The 17,166-nt window shown below is 34.8% G+C and overlaps 2 protein-coding genes across 2 annotated transcripts; one reads left to right on the top strand and one right to left on the bottom strand.

Annotated features, from left to right (window-relative positions):
* Window positions 1-4,210, top strand: LOC114423358 (ribose-phosphate pyrophosphokinase 4-like). Its single transcript, XM_028390091.1, has 7 exons — window positions 1-279; window positions 1,591-1,906; window positions 2,890-2,985; window positions 3,131-3,199; window positions 3,280-3,408; window positions 3,656-3,752; window positions 3,846-4,210. Exons 1-7 carry the CDS (start codon window positions 158-160, stop codon window positions 3,977-3,979), a joined length of 963 nt encoding a protein of 320 aa, XP_028245892.1. The 5' UTR covers window positions 1-157; the 3' UTR covers window positions 3,980-4,210.
* Window positions 4,211-7,715: 3,505 nt separating this feature from the next.
* LOC114423359 (protein MEI2-like 2) lies at window positions 7,716-16,871 on the bottom strand. Its single transcript, XM_028390092.1, has 13 exons — window positions 16,608-16,871; window positions 15,353-15,411; window positions 15,125-15,268; window positions 14,559-15,028; window positions 12,944-13,102; window positions 12,740-12,856; window positions 12,481-12,632; window positions 11,372-11,463; window positions 10,324-11,263; window positions 10,121-10,205; window positions 9,962-10,030; window positions 9,491-9,670; window positions 7,716-8,431 (listed from the first exon to the last, which is right to left on the bottom strand). The coding sequence occupies exons 2-13, from the start codon at window positions 15,396-15,398 to the stop codon at window positions 8,315-8,317; spliced, it is 2,571 nt and encodes an 856-aa protein (XP_028245893.1). The 5' UTR covers window positions 15,399-15,411; window positions 16,608-16,871; the 3' UTR covers window positions 7,716-8,314.
* Window positions 16,872-17,166: the final 295 nt, after the last annotated feature.

Consider the following 17,166-nt stretch of genomic DNA (forward strand, 5'->3'; position numbering starts at 1 on the left):
TGTTTTTCTTATCTAGAAAAAGACCATTTGACCTTCCTTCCATCTTTCTTGGGCACACCAAGCTCTAAAAAAACCCTTTTTTCTTTAGTTTTGTTCCCTCTAAAATTCTCTTTCTGCTTAGTCTCCACGCTCTTGCTTGCTTTTGTGTGAGAGAACAATGGCAATGGTGAAGTCTCCCAAGAAGCAAGTGAACCTCTTCTATTCCCTTGACTGTGAAGACCTTGCCCAGAACGTTGCTCTTCAATCACCCCACATCGTTCTCCAGAACATCAAATGGAGGTTTCTCTCTCTTTCTCTCTATCTTTACTCATAATCACTTTACTTTGTTGAATTCAATGACTTGTTCTGTGGTGTTGTGTGTTTAACTTGTTCTTTTGCTTCTTGGTGTCTCTCTGCAGTTTGAGATCATGTTATGTTTTATTGTTGCATGTTGTTCAAAGATAAGGCTTTTTTATGCTACGAGTTTAATGTAAACTAGTGAAAGATTGTTTCTTGGGAGGGTCTTATGTGGGGATTTTTCTTTTGCCAACTTGGATTGGATTGGATGACTTTGTGATGTTCTGTTAACTTTAATCTCCGTGTTTAGATTGGCTTTCAGTCCGAATTCTGTTTAAGAGAATGTTGAATATTTGAATTGAAGGACAGGGTTTAAGAGAAATCTGTGTTTGGATTTTGAGGAATCATTAAATGAATGTTCCAAATAATTGTGAGAGGAATTGGAAAGGAACTGGAGTGTGTTGTATCCTCTACCTTCTATCTGCTACTTACTAAGTTACTGTGATGGTGCAACTGGTTGTGACTTGTTAAAGGAATTGAACTGTTTTTGAGCATGTAAGTTAATAATTGGGTTTTAGGTTGTGCGGATTTTATAGCTTACTTTGGCATGGTAGAAGAAACATGCTATTCTAGTTTCATTTGTTCTTAACTTCATGCCACAGCTTCACACCAAGAACTGCAACCAAATTGAGAATAAAATTTGCATGACCAAGCTTTCTTCAAATCAAGCACTTAAAACTTGTTATGACTTTACAATACAGTCAATACTAAGATGTGTTTAGTGATGAGACTTTGGCAATGGTGGATTTTGCTAAAGTACCTGGACCTTGAGAGATGAGAACATGTACTTTGTAACAAGCAAGAAAAAGTTGATTTCCAAAGATTCATGCTCCTAAGAAATGGATATCAAAGAGGACAAAGCTGGATTCATTGTAAATTGATGATGATGCTGACATGATGTACAGCAATGAGAACTAAGGAGACCTAGTTTAGATTATCTTAGAATATGTTCAGAAGCAATTATGTTGTCTTCCTCTGGTTGTGTGCTTATGTTTTGATGCTTTTTCATGACTTAATTTGCTTAGCAAACGTATCTTGTGATGAATCGATGATATTTAGTTATACCATTAATTCTTTTTTGTTCTATATTTAATTTTTTTTGTTTGCTTCATATCCTTGGATGTTTGGGGATCTTGATTCCTCAAACCTCATTTTACCAGTTCAACATTATTATGAACAAACTGCAAGATGATCATAGTTTTTCCTTTTTTATGACAAAAATTGTAAAAACTGACTAGTTTTATGCTTATTCAGGTCATTTGCTGATGGATTTCCAAATATATATATAAATAATGCAGAAGAACTTCGAGGTCAACATGTTGCTTTCTTGGCATCTTTCAGCTCCCCTGCACATGTCTTTGAACAACTTTCTGTCATATATGCACTCCCTCGTTTATTTGTTGCTTCCTTCACATTGGTATTGCCTTTCTTTCCAACTGGATCCTTTGAGCGAATGGAGGAAGAAGGAGATGTAGCAACTGCCTTCACCCTAGCAAGGATGTTGTCAAATATTCCAATTTCAAGAGGTGGCCCAACTAGTTTAGTCATATATGACATTCATGCCTTGCAGGTTTGTCTATTTAATGCATTGGAAGGATGTACTATGCTTTGCTTTTGTGCTGTATAATTTAAGGTCCTTATGAGTTGCTACTCAATATACTCTAGTCTTATTACAGAATATTTGTTGCGTAGTCTTTTGCTTTGGTTATGCATGATGGGTGTTTTTGTTTACATTGCACTTCTTTATGGTTATCTTTGAAAGAACTTTTCTTCATTGAAGTAGAAGAACTCTCAAAAGAATGAGTGAAGGTACCATGCAACAGAATATGTGGCCTAGATGGGTGCACAAGTGGAAAGTGTGAAATTATGAATAGTGCTTCTGTTTTATTGATGTTCACATCAGATAACCATCGATCATTTTTTAGCTTAATATCAACTCTATGTTCTGCTCCTTTGATAGTCAGTTTTTAAGGCATATGATGATGCATGTTTCACTTTTACTTTTTTGAACAACTTATTCAATTGTTGCTCATTTACTTCAACTTGCTAATGCTATGCAGCAACATAATAAAACTTGTGTTTTTCTCTGTTAACATTCTAAATTTTTTTAGCACATCATGGATTCTTGGTAGAAACCTGTTAGGAACAAAGAATAGAAATGGGTACAAAACATAAATAGAATGGATTCTCAAAATTTTAGCACATCATGGATTTTATTGAACTGAATGGAAAGAATAGCAAATACAAGAGAGATTTCTCCTCCAAGGGTTTCCCCTTGACAAAAGGTTTCTCCTTTTACAAAGATCAAAGCTCAAATGATACAAGACTGAATGAGTCCTTTCCCCTTCCATCCTACCCCCCTTAACTAACTAATTAATATCCTAAGTCCTAACTGTCCTTACTAACTTCCTCACTGCCTAACAAAACCTTTTGAGTTTTTGCAGCATTGCTACATCATTCCATGTCTCTTATCACTGCTTCCTTATATACTTGATGTCGTAAGAGCTTACTATAATATTTTTATACTCTTACATGTGATTTAAAATTATGCAGGAGAGGTTTTATTTTGGAGATGAAGTCTTGCCTTTGTTTGAGACTGGTATTCCTCTCTTAAAGCAACGTCTGAGTCAGCTTCCCGATGCTGATAATGTGAGTATTCTGCATTATTTCAATACACTTTCTTTGTCTGTAGATCAACTTGTAATGTCAGTGAATGTGTTATATTTCATGGAAAATTCCTGTGCTTGCTATATTATATTTTTTTATAGCCTGAATTTCTGATTGTTATTTTCAGGTAGTTATTGCATTTCCAGATGATGGTGCATGGAAGCGATTCCACAAGCTGTTTGATAATTTTTCACTAGTGGGTTTTCTATATGAATCTCTTATATTAATTTGTACTTATATTTGTTTATAGGTTGTCTGAATTTTTGAATGTGGCAGGTTGTATGTACTAAGGTTCGTGAAGGTGACAAAAGGATAGTTCGGCTCAAGGAAGGGAATGTCTCTGGTCATCATGTAGTCATTGTTGATGATTTGGTCCAATCTGGAGGCACCCTGATTGAGTGTCAGGTCAATTATTCAATTTGCAAATAAAAAAATGTTTATTTAATCAAAAGAAAATTGTTTATTTGAAGCCAACCTCATCGAGTGAGATAAGACTATTGTTGTTGATTATTGATGTTGGGTATGCATACCTAAACTAAGCAACACTTTATCTCTGCATGTGTCTGCATAAGTCAATCAATCAATGCATGTTTCTGCACCTAGATGCGATGCAACTGAATATTTCTCTCTTTTTATTGTTGTCTTCCTGTAGAAAGTTTTGGCAGCCAATGGTGCAGCAAAGGTGAGTGCCTATGTTACCCATGGCGTGTTTCCTAACCAATCATGGGAGCGATTCACTCATAAAAAAGGTTAGTCCTGGCTTAATGTCACATACCTTATAGTTTCTACATTCCTATATTTTCATTAATGTGAATGTTATTGCCATTTGATTTAACTTGCAGACGCCTTGGAGAATGCATTTGCCTACTTCTGGATTACAGATTCTTGCCCTCTTACTGTCAAAGCTGTAGCAAATACAGCTCCTTTTGAAGTGCTGAGTCTAGCCGGGTCTATTGCTAATGCCCTACAAATTTGAAGGCAAAATTTTTCGAGGGGAAAGCATTGAACTGTGTTAAAAGGGATTCTCAACTACAATTTTCATCCCTGATTAGCTTTAGAATAACATCTTTTCAGTTGTGATGTGCATTGCTACTAGTTTACCACAATGAAACCTGTTAATTTCTTCTGTACTGTGACCTGATTGAGTGTCAACTCTGGTACAAGACCGTTGAATGCAAATCATCTAATCTTACCTTAACACTACTCATCAACAGGCATCACAATTTGTAGTCAATGTCGCATGCTTGAAAATATGTCCGACTAAAGAATCTTTATAGAAATGGCAGTTCTTCAAGATCCTCGTGTTTTAATTATTTAGATCGACAAACCTTAGACCAAGTTTCATATATTTGTCATCAATTTTTCAGATTAAACAATGGCATGGATTGTTTTTCAACATTCCTTTAAGACTTATGGATTTTTTTTCCAAAAAAAAAAAGATATTAACATTTCACTAATGGATTTGAGAACTTGATAATAAAAATATAATTTTATAGAAAAATGTTTGATGGACACTTATTATGTTATATAAGATACCTAGAGAGAGAGAAAAAAAAGATAAAAATATAGATATTGTAAGATTTATGATATGATAGGAAGAGAGAAATAGAGAGAAATGAAAGGTGTTGGTGAGATAATTAATATATATTTGTGTTTGTGTATCATTACTCACCTTTATATTAATTTTTGTTTGATGTAAAGATTTGGCCTAGTAGTCATCATTACTCGTCTTGAATTTGTAAAAATAATAATTACTTTAGAAGAAAAAAAATCACTTTTTATTATTATGAGATGTTCCAAATAAATAAACTAATAAAGTAAATCTAATAACACTATCAACTATGGAAGACCTTTGTTCAAAATGCTTTGATTGGATTATGAAGATTTTGAGAAGAAAAGAAAGAATTAGTGGAAAATGGGAGATTGACTAAGTGCAGTAGAAAAGTAGGAGAGAAAAATAAATGTTGTAAAGACATATTTGTCCCTGATAACATTTTTACATAATCCAAAACAAAAGGCTAAATATCATTTTTGTGATTTTAGGGACCGCTAGGAAAAATTATAGGAGAGGAAATACTTTCGTTCTTTATTTCATAATGAGGATACATATATTATATATAACAGTGTTGTCCGATTACATAATAAATGCAAAATAGAAAATAAATAAAAGGTGATTCGGACTAAAATCAAATCAAATCAGAGTAATTTGATTCTGATACTAATTATCCAATCTTTTAGATTACTAATTCCAAAAATAAACATACAGCTGTCGACACCCCCTCAAGTTGGTGCATAGATATCTAGCATGCCCAACTTGCTTGCAAGAAAATCAAAGTTGGGTCTAAACAATCCTTTTGTAAGAATGTTAGCAACTTGTTGTGAAGTAGGAACAAAAGGCATGCAAATTAGGTCGGTGTACACCTTCTCCTTTATAAAATGTCTATCAATTTCAACATGCTTGGTTCGGTCATGCTCAAAAGGGTTCTTGGAGATACTAATTACTAATTGCATCCTTGTTATCACAATACAGTTTCATTGGAAGAGTTATAGAAAATTGCAACTCTTCTAGAATCCTTTTGAGCCACTGAATCTCAGAAACACCTTAGGCCACTGTCCTATACTTAGCTTTGGCACTACTCCTAGCTACTACATCTTGCTTTTTGCTCCTCCGAGTAACCAAGTTACCCCAAACAAATGTGCAGTAACTGGATGTTGATTTTCGATCACTAATGGATCCAACCTAGTCTGCATCTGTGAATACCTCAATAGTTTGTTGTCCAGATTCTTTAAGAAATAGTCCTTTACCTGGAGCACTTATAAAGTACCTTAAAATTCAATAAACAACCTCCAAATGTTCTTCGTGTGGTGAGTTCATGAATTGACTCACTAAATTAACCACAAAGACTATATCTGGACGAGTATGGGATAGATATATTAGCCTTACCATTAATATTTGATACTAAGTTGTGTCTATTAGGTCTCCTTTGCCTTCGCTCCTAAGTTTCTGGTTAGGGTTTATAGGAGTATTAGCTGGCTTGCAACCCATCATCCCAATTTCTTTGAGTAGGTCCAAAATATACTTCTGTTGAGGCACCACAATTCCATTCTTTGATCTTGTCACCTCTATCCCCAAAACATATTTTAGGAATCCAAGGTCTTTAATCTCAAAGGATGCCTTCAAATTACTTATTTCTCTAGAATCATCCTCAATAATTACAATGTCATCCACATAAACAATTAACACAACCATCTTTCCTTCAGAATAGTGTTTCACAAACATGGTGTTAATTTACTAATAGCCAAATAGTAAGTCTTGTGTTAATTTACTAATAGACAACAGATTGCATGGTAAATTTGGAACATGAAGAACACTGTGAAGGGTTAAAGTTTTAGATATAGGGATAGAACCAACACCGTCTATAGTAGAAAGGGTACTATAAACTATTTTGACCTTTTTGTGACGTGCACAAGAACTATACATGGAAAACAATTTTGAACAGTTTGTCATATGGTTAGTGGCTTCAGGATCAATGATCCATGGAGCACTGGAATCAAGTTTAGCGCCAAAGAGGACAACAGAGAAAGAGATTTTTTAAGCTAGAGAAGATGATGGAGTAACTGACATTTTTGTGGTGAAGAGTTTATACAGGTTTTCTAGTTGTTCTTTAGCGAACAGGGATGACTTGGAGTTGCCCTTCTGCTCCACATTTTCTTTATTTGAGGTTTGGAAAGCTTATCCCTCTCCAGTTGATTTCTTTTTCCAGCTGGGATTAAGTCTCCAGCAATTTTCCTTTGTGTGCCATGGCTTTCAACAATGATCACAACAAGGTCACTTCTTCTTTTCTCCTTTTGGTTCTTGTCCCCTTGCAGCCAAGGTTGAACTTTCAGTATTCTGCATCCTTGTACTATCAAAGTTAAGCAACATTAGTTTTACGGACTGCACCCTTTCAACGTAGTTTTTACCATTCAGCTTTTGGTTTAAAAGTTGTAAATTGGTATCCATAGATAGAGAATCGGATACAACCAGGGATGGAGTTTCAATACCTCCAGAATTCATAGGAGACATGGTGGAGGAATTTCCTTCGATTGCAGTGGCTTTTTCCATGGCAGGCTACCACAGGATTAGAGGCAAAGCTCTGATACCATGTAATTTTAGGGACTGCTATGAAAAATTATAGGAGAGGAAGAAATACTTTCACTTGTTTATTTCAGAAATAATTAGAACACAAATATAGGCAATGGTGCCTGATTACATAATAAATGTAAAATTTAAAGTAAATAAAAAGGTGATCAGATCAAATCAGAGTAATTTGATTATTTGATTCTGATTTAAATCAGAATAATCTAATCATGATCCTAATTATCAAATCTTCTAGATTACTCAATCCAACAATAAACATACAGCTGTCAACAATTTTATTTTTTTTCAATGGGTTCCACAAGCTTTTTTTTCTCTTTTCTCCCACAAAATGAAAGCATTCATGAGAAGATTTTTTTTGTAGGTCCCACCACACTTCTCTCCTTTCCCAAACAAACAGAAATTCCTTATCAAAAGAATCAGAATTAGAAGCCATCAAAAGATACAATCATGCACGCTTACTTTGCTCAATTATTTTTTTTTCAATTGCTAAGCAACAGTTTGCATCAGATAACCTTTGCCCAACTAAAAATGTTTACATGCTTATCTTTGTAGAAATTATGACACATTAATATAAGAGAGACTCATTTATAAATAGGGGTTGATAAAACAGCGCTTTACAGAGCATCCAATATTTCAAGTCACAAATACAATGGCAAGAAACCTGTTCACAACTTCAAATCTTTACAGACATTCACATTTTTTTTGGCTACATGATGAACAGCATTGATAAATAACAGGATAGTTCCTTGTTCCCATTCTATACAAACCATTCCCCCATGAATTGATTTTTTTCCCCATATACACAATAGTCATATCCGCAAATGGCCACAACAGCCTTAACAGAGGAAGAAAAAAATAACAAATTCCAGACAGAGTCATTCCTGCACAATCTGGCATGCATGCTGCTTTAGGAACCAACCATCCAGCAATACACTCCAAGTTATTCTTTACCACTGGTTGTAAAACAATTGTTTCTCTACACATCTTTTATGATTATTGACATATTCGAAGTCTCCACCCGCTGATAACTGGGTTGCTCACTTCATCTTTATACAACTTTTTTTTCCCTTTTTTGATGAATTGACTTTGTACATCTTTAAGATCACCTATAATAGTTAGCACTCCTAGACCCCATTTATTGTGGCTAGGAACAATATGTCTAATAAATGGTTAATCGTTCTCTAACTTCTGATCCAAATTGCCCTTCGGGCTCTCCAACAAATCACTTGAATAGGATCCATCTGGTTGGCGAATGCATATATTCAAATTGCTGGATAGAAAAGGTTCCTAGATGGTAAGCAGAGAAAGAAATTGTCAGATGAGCCATTGAAATTATGTTATTAAAGTAATAATTTGATCAATTAATGTGGCAAATAAGAAAAGTATAGTCAACCAATTCAGCAGCTGCAGTTTCATGCTTCAACTAAAAAGTGAACTGATAGCTCAAATGCAACATTACAATCAAGCAATTCTCAAATGGTGAAATAGATAATCGATGCAATTTTTTATACTCAGTACTCAGAACTAGTGCATCTTAAGTTTGTAACACTCGGGTCTGTCAATCGTGTGAAGAGGTATAGATTGAGTTAAGGTAGATGTTCACCCCTAATTTGAAACTTCAAAATTGATAAGAAAATTGTAGACTCTGATAATGTCAATAGGAACTTAGTAGGATGCACAACCTCAAAACTTCAATAATAATATGAAGTCATCATCTTAGAATGTGAGTTTTTGGCCTAACTCAACCCCAAAAGTTAATTCATAGGGTGAGGGTTGTCTCCCTCTTATATACTCTATCTTGACCTTATCTCTAGTCAATGTAAGACTTAGGTTTTTCCCAATATATCGACTTTTGCTTTTTCTGAATCACACTTCTCCAACATAAAACCCCTTCTCAAAGAGAGTCTAGAACATAAAAATTAACCCCATGTACTTCAAGTTCAATGAACTACCAATGGTTTGGTGAACATTTGTTGACTCCATGCAGCTTGGGGTCTGCCCCACCTTTGTTAGCTTAATATTATTGTCTTGCAGTTAAATTTGTGAAACAATGATATCAAGCTTACAGGCACATTTTGATATTTTAGTCTAGGGGGAAAACACAACTTTGTGCTAGCTAAAGCTCAAACCATCACTGAAACAAAACTTATATTCAACTTTGATGTTTTGACCTTGTCTTATGTTTGATACTAATAGCTGTAACTAAAAATTGAAGGTGAAAACTGTATAAACCATGTTCAATTTCAAATCCACTTATCATTTTAAAGATTTGCATGACATCTAAAGGTCAGGACCAATGTGTTTGCCCATAAATCTTGTAATTGCTACTTATGGCAATCATATTACCTGGTCGCCAGTATCTTGGCCCTCTGAATGAAAGAGAATTGGCCGGCACCGTTTGTCCTCATTCATTAAGCTTGAATTCTGGAAATGCATCACAAGCGCAGCCTTTCCTTGTATCCGTGCATATGCCAGTGAAGCAACCTTTTCACTGTTGAACTTCTCCCACTTTTTCCCATTAAAGGCCTACGTAAATTTCCATGATAGACTTCTCAACATTATACTTCTCCAGATCAGGACAAGTTTAATACTTGCAAATTAACAGAAACTATCAATAAAATACTTTCAACCTTATATTCATATTTACCTTTAAAATGATATGAAATCAAATAATACCACACAGACATCTATCCTTATGAATTATGATACAATATCACATTAAGGAAGCCCTTATATCACATCACAAACTATGCACATGGGAATTTAAATGTAGTAGCAACAAAAGACCTCAGACATGAAAAGGTATAGAATTCAAACCTTGTAGAAGGCAATGATGTGTGAAGGAGACACCATATTGATAAAAGCATAACCCACATTACACTTATTCTGCAAGCAAAACAAGGCATCAAGAAATAAGTCATCCTGGCAGGAGAAATCCCTCAACCCAAATTAAAAAGATATGTAGGATGTCAATACCTTAAAGTCAATTGGCAAGTAGAGGAAGTCATAAGTACCCTGGTGATTCTCATCAATTGCAGCAAGCAGCATCTTCGATGTATACCTTAAAAGCAATCACAAGAGCTCATAGTCATCAGGAAACTCATCAATTACAGTCCTTAACAAATTGTTAGAATATTGATTTGATCACATAACTAGGATACTTGTTTGGTTGTTCTTACTTGTTAGGAATGTTTTTAATCATTAAAGTAGTCCTTGTATCTTCACCACTGAAGATTTTGTCAAGATCAAGCTGGTACAGCTTCTTACTATCAATTTGGTTCCCACCATTGTCAGGTCGTCTACTTCGTCCACGTTCAGCTAATCCCTCAATGTTAGTTGCTCCAGGTCCAGAATACAAACTATTTCCATGGAACAAGGAACCATGCCTAGGCAGAGACATCATTCTGAAATTGGGTGAACTAATTTCAGGGGTATTTCCAGAAAGACCAACACTGGCTCCTACAGATGCACGAGCACTTATGTTCATCATAAAATTCCCATCAACGTGATTTAAATTCCCAAATGCAACTGGGCTCATGAGAGAAACTTCAGGTGACTCAGGGAAGTAGCTAAAATGCCTATCAAGTGGAAGGCCAGATGGAGCAGATCCAACATGATGATGAGAGTGAGAGCCAAGAAAAGGACTGCGATTAGTAGAATATGGGAAACCTTGCCTTTGGACACTAGATGTAAATGGAAGCCCCACAGAAGATGAAGACCAGGCAGAAGTGTTTGAATGCTCGGAGTAAGGAGTTGGGCTTCCCCAAAGAAATTGAGGGCCGGACAGTGTTCCAATACTTGATGCACTTGAACTTGATTCACCAAAAGTAGATATAGGCCTAGGACTTGCCTTTACATTTTGCTCAGGAAAGGATATAGAATGCTGAAAGGTTGCTCCTTGTGTTAATCCAGAGTTTGCAAACATCTGATTTGCAGCCCTTCCAGGGTCCTTGCCAATCGGTGCAATCTTGGGAGAGGTTGTTGCATGTGGGGAAAGAATTGCAGCCAATCCAGACAAATGGTTGGTATTAATGGGACCGGCATGGCCCAAACCAGGGGACTTGCTAAAAGAAGATAATGGATTTTGTTCAACTGGACTACCAAATTGTGCCCAGCTACCTGAGAAAAAATTTCCAAGTAATTTATCCTGTAATTGTGAATACCTTTCTAAAAATGATAAACTAGAATAGTGTATGAGAAAGAAGATTGGATTTAAGAGATATTTACCGGGAGGAGAACTGGCCACAGGTGAATCTACTTGATGTCTAAAAGTTCGAGCTTCATCTTGTTCCAGTTCTTGGCTCAGTTGTTGCATCAAGCTAACAAGAGAAAATGAGTCACTAGTTTTTTAAAGGTTTAATTGCATACATAATAGCATTGTCAGATGCATAAGGATATATAGCATAATATTAACTGAAACCATATAAAATTAAAATAATGCAAAGATTGGAAAAAAAAAAAGGCACAAGAAATGTGAGCTAGAAAAGACCAAAGCCTCAAGTGTCTACAAGAATAACAAAATAGTAATTGGTCAAGAATTACATGCGCACTGTACAGACACAAAAAAGGAGGCCAAGGGATGTAGCTAAAGTTCCTCAGAAAGATGGAAAAAGATCAACAGAAGCAATAATATTGCACAGACCAACTACATCCACCTAGAGTGCATTATATTTCAATACAGATTGGTGCATAGTTACAATGAAGACATGCGTTGAGTAATTTCTCAATATCTATTTCTATTTACATCCAAATTTTGTATTTGAAAGGACTTAGCAGCTTACAGATACCCTACAGAGTAACTAGTTAGTATTTAAACCACAATACATGAAAAGTGGCATGGCAACATGAAAGGTGTGAAAATCATGGGAAATAGAACAGCTGAACTAAATCCATGTATTGAAACTGAAATTCACTTATACAAATGAGATATTTGGAAGATTCCGTTAGGATAGCAAACTTTTAAAGGATGTCACAGTATTGCTTTTAAAACCTAACAAGTGATCTTCTCATCCAAGTAGCCGATTTAAGAATTTGATGGATAGTAACTACATTATTGCTTTTTACATTCCGGACTAACCACCCAGAAATTTTCTCCATGAAAGTAAGTTGAACTAATTTATTAGCTTCTTACAAGTGACTATTTAATATCTGCTCAAGGGATAAATATTAATCTATATAATAGACATTCTTGGGTGTACCTCTATTGTCAAAACTTTCAAGCATGACATTACTTTTCTACCATTTAAAAAAGAATTAAGAAACCAGGTCAAGGGAGAAAAATTATTTATACAGGAAATATGTTTATGGCATACTAAACAAGATAAAGTCCAACTTACTTTCTACGAGCTCCACCAGGGCGACTGGGTTCAAGTTTTATGCGTTTCCCAGCAATATCACTTCGATTTAATGCTTTAAGAGCTGCCTCTGCTGCTCTAACGTCATAAAATTCAATAAATTTATGGTGTCTCTTGTGTGGTGTTTCCCTGATCTGCAATTTTAATACAAAAGTTACAACTACTCCAAGCACTAGATAAACTTTAAGTGGAGGCCAAAGAAAATACATTTAAAATCATCAGATATGTTAGCATATATTACCTCTTTGACCTCACCATAAGCCCCAAATATTTGACGAAGGTCATCATTGGATACTGATGGATCTAAATTGAACACTACAAGGGTTCCTTGATTAATATCTTTTTCCGAGGGGTTATCCTAAGACAAGCAGAAGAAAGATGAATGAAACAAACGCAACATCAATGCTAATCAGTCAAACACTGAATAATGCCACAAAAAACAAACCTTAGGAATTGAAAAATGAATATCAAGTTTTCTTCGTCTCAAGGGCTTGTTTTGTAAAGCACGCATGGCAGTGCGAGCAGCTCGAATATCATAGTAAGATATCATCACAAAGCCCCTATGCTTGCATGCTGTGTATAAAGTTCTAATGTCCCCATATAGCTATCAAATAAAAAAGAAAAGAATCATCAACAAAATAGTTAAATAAAGGGAGAAGAACTCTTTTCATGTTGTACACAAATAAGAAATGAATAACTAAAGCATACCTTATTGAAGCTCCAACTAGAATTTTATCATACCAATTCTACTAGGTATTCAGAAAGTCACAAAAGTACAAAAAGGTAAATCAAGGCTCTCCAAATAAATGTCTACCTCTCTTTATCTTTTGGGTACAAAACCATACGCATCTTTATCCAGTGTGACTTATAATTTATTTTTAGAGGTGGGAGATGAGGAAGGGAATAATAGGGCATAAAGGGGACTGCTGGATCTGACCTACAGAACCCAGGCACATCTGTGAGGTTTCCTACTAACTGGCCAAGGTCAAATGGCAACTTATGGTTCTTTTCAGATTTTTTTATTCTCACCATTCTCTTTCTTGTTGTTCTAGTTTCATTTTATGACAATGTAGTGGTTATTAGTTCCCTCTTTATCAGTCAAAGTAAATGAGCTAGCAGATTATCTTAAAACGTACTTTTTTTACAATTTAGGCTAACAATGTATAGAGCATGGTTATCAAATTCTCAAGTTAATTTGCTAACTTTTACGAGTTTACGAGTTCACTTACCCTCTGTGAGTTGACTCGTGTGTAAACACTCTTTTTAGTAGATTCAATAAACTCTAAGTAAACTCGACAGACTTTCGAGTTTACCACTGAATCAACAAGTCAGCTAGTTAAGAAAATTAGTCCAAAACATAAGTCATTTTGAATTATTTTTTGTCTATTTAGTGTTCAACATATCTCCATTTAGTGTGTTGTTCCCGAATCGAAAAATTCTCACCTCTAATAACATCAAACTCTCGATGAGAATACTCTACCACTACCATAACATCTGCAAGTTATTATCTAGTAGTGATGCATTACTAGACTTGGTTATTTAAGTATTGTAGAATTTATGATTTATCATTTTGCTTTATTATATTGTTGAAATGTTTAATTGGTATGTTATTTATAGATATTTTGTTATTATTTTTATATGAAGTGGACTACTACTAGTTGAGTCCAAGAGTCGAATATATGGAACTCTCATAAGTTTACGTAAACTCTCGAGTTTGATAACCTTGGTAAAGAATAGTGCCTCCAATGCCTAACCAGAAATTGCCTCCAGTGACCGTCACACTAATAATCCTTCCAAAATGCAAATATTAACAGACTTCAATAATACTAATAGGTTTCAGAGAAACCAAAAAGGAAAAAAATAAGGAAATCGACTAAGTAAAAATATAAAATTCAACATGCAAAAGCAAGATTGCCAAACATAGTTGTGTTTAAAGATAGGCATAACTCTATAGCATCCACATTAAGAAGCAAAAGCATGATTAGCATACACATACACATTAAATACTGTGTTTAAAAACAAATATAATACTATTGAAGCATTAGGCAAATGTCCAATACCTCAAATAGTGTTCGTAATTCAGAGTCCTCGACATTACTATTGATGTTTCGAACAAATAATGTCCTTGATGGATGCTCGCCATAGGGATGCTCCCCAGCCACTGTTCCCACACCATTTGGGATTGCATACTGACCAATACCATTTGAAGCAACTCCATCTGATATGCTTATCTTGGACACACCGATATTGAGGCTCTCTTGGGGTTCAAAATCCATCTCAAATCCCCCTCCATTGACAAACAGATCATTTTCATCCAAATCCTCCAGTTGACTGGGCAATTTACTGAGGTCAAAATCATCCATAATCCCAGCCAAAAGGTCCTCTTCATCATCGGGAAGCATGCTCCCAATTGCATTGGTTTCAAAGTCATCAAAAGGATCATGTCCCTCGTCTTCTTTGTGAACTTTATCTAATGTTATCAAGTTAACATCGACTGGTTGACCATAATTTTCAGAATCAGTCAAATCTACTGCATATCAACAATAAAAATAGGAAAAAACGGATGTCAAAATAACATTATGAATGATTCCAATCAGTTCTATCAGCAACATCATCTAAAGCTTACACTTTTCATGTGGAAGAACAGGCAGTGAACTAGAAAACAAGCTAACATCACTTGAGTCATGGAACACATCACTGGCACGAGGTATTCCCCATGCACTGCTTCCCGCCTTTTTTGGAATATTAAGTGGGGAAATCTCAGATGGACCTACAGAAACAACATACAAAATAATTTAAAAAAGAAAAAAAATGCTATACAAGAATTTATGTATTACATATGAAGAGGAGGTACCTGCAGCAGCATGAGCTGATGAAGAATTCCCAGAATGTTTCTCCATATTCAGTCAGTTTCTAAGAATAAACGTGACAAAAGAGATAACAGAGAGAGTCAGATATCTTAATATCAATTACTTGAAGACATCATAAACCTATTGTGAACCAATGTTCTATAAATGGAAAAACTTTCACAATCAAGTAAGAATGCAGCACAGTTTAGTCTCACAAAGACAGGCCATGTTTTCCTTATAGTTTTATACCTCTTAACTTTGTCTCATGTAGTTAGTGCAATGAGGGGAGTAAGATGCAATAATTTGTATAATATTCGGAGCAATGGTTACAACCACTATTGATATCTAGCAAGTTGAATTAACCAACAACTGTACACATGTGATAGTGTTGATCAATATTCAATAGAACTTTTGTATCTCATTTGGATGGATGAAGTTCAGCAAAATGAAATCGATACTAACAAAAGGAGCTTCCCAGTCATACGTTGAATTGAAATACATTACACAGGAGTGGTGATTATGAAAATTCAAGTCCAAAATCCAAACAGATTGTCTATGTTCTGTTTGCATAAAAGCACAATCTTATTCTATCACGAGAAGGAAAGTTTATAACTTTACATAGATTAAAGAAAACAAGTATAGAACACTTAGCAACCAAACTATTTCCCAACTGCACAAGACCTTAAAGTCAACTAAGTTCCAAGCACAAACAACCACAATAAACTCTCCCATAACATTATATCAAGACAGAAACCATAACAGCACAAGCCTAAACAATAAGAAACACAAATTGGAAAGATTAAGCAAAACCAAGCAAAAGAAACACTTGGTAGCTGATACATTTCACAAAAGCGTAAGACTTAAGGTTCAAACCAAAAATAAACCCCAAAGCCAACAAAACCGAGAAAATTAATCAACTTCACCAAAACCCACAAAGTAAATTTTAAAACACACATAAACAGTTACTCTTAGATTACACAGACCACCCCAACATCAAAGAACACCTTTTGACAAAAAAAAAAAAAAAAAATCAAAGAACACCACAGTTCCTCATAATTCATCAATAGCTCAAGCTTATGCACCAAAACAAAGAAGACCCACTTGCCAGTTAACCCGATCAAGTGCTAAAAAACCAAAATTTCAAAAGAAAAAACAAATTTTGCACACCCCTAATACTTGAAAAGCCTGAATTCACAAAAATTAAGAATTAAACTAACAAAAAAAAGGCAAAAAAAAGAGGAAGAAGAAGAAGAAGAGTACCTTGTTGAAGAGAAGGAAGGAGAGGAGGGGCTAGAGGGGGTTCATGGAGGATTATTGAAATTGAGGAGTGAAGAAAATTGTGATGATCACGGAAATTGAGAAAAGAAAGGGAAGGAAGTGAAGGGAAGAGTTTCCGTAGAAGCAGAGAAATGTCTTCCTTCTACTCTTCTGCTTCCTCCTCTGACGCCGGAAAACCAGAGAGCAAGAGTGAGAGAAATTTTCCCGGAAAATTAGAGAGAGAGAAAAGAAAAACAAGACACAGAGGAAAATGATTGGAGGGAAGAAAGACAAGCACATCAAATTTAATAACTTATTCTTCATCTTCTTCTTATTATTATTTATAAAATAATATTTTACAATATTATGAGGAGAAAGAATTACTATAAGATACTATGTTGTTAAAAATTATTTATGGAAAATTGGAAACATAAGAAATAATACTAGTAATAATTAAGCAAGATATAGAAAGTTTGAGCTTAATTTATATCACAATCAACTAACAAAAATAATTATTTTGTATAAATTTTAATATTTATTATAAAAATAATTATTTTATTAT

The sequence above is a fragment of the Glycine soja genome, chromosome 8 (genome assembly GCF_004193775.1).
Source record: "Glycine soja cultivar W05 chromosome 8, ASM419377v2, whole genome shotgun sequence".
Taxonomy (NCBI): domain Eukaryota; kingdom Viridiplantae; phylum Streptophyta; class Magnoliopsida; order Fabales; family Fabaceae; genus Glycine; species Glycine soja.

Bases quoted from the DNA above. Each gene is read 5' to 3' on its own strand.
- LOC114423358 (XM_028390091.1), top strand. From the start codon at position 158: ATGGCAATGGTGAAGTCTCCCAAGAAGCAAGTGAACCTCTTCTATTCC. The intron at 1,907-2,889 runs GTTTGTCTATTT...AAAATTATGCAG, and splicing joins ATGACATTCATGCCTTGCAG to GAGAGGTTTTATTTTGGAGA. The intron at 3,409-3,655 runs GTCAATTATTCA...GTCTTCCTGTAG, and splicing joins GCACCCTGATTGAGTGTCAG to AAAGTTTTGGCAGCCAATGG.
- LOC114423359 (XM_028390092.1), bottom strand. From the start codon at position 15,398: ATGGAGAAACATTCTGGGAATTCTTCATCAGCTCATGCTGCTGCAG. The intron at 12,857-12,943 runs GTTTGTTTTTTG...TGCTTGTCTTAG, and splicing joins TTCATTTTTCAATTCCTAAG to GATAACCCCTCGGAAAAAGA. The intron at 8,432-9,490 runs GTAATATGATTG...CTTACCATCTAG, and splicing joins GCCAAGATACTGGCGACCAG to GAACCTTTTCTATCCAGCAA.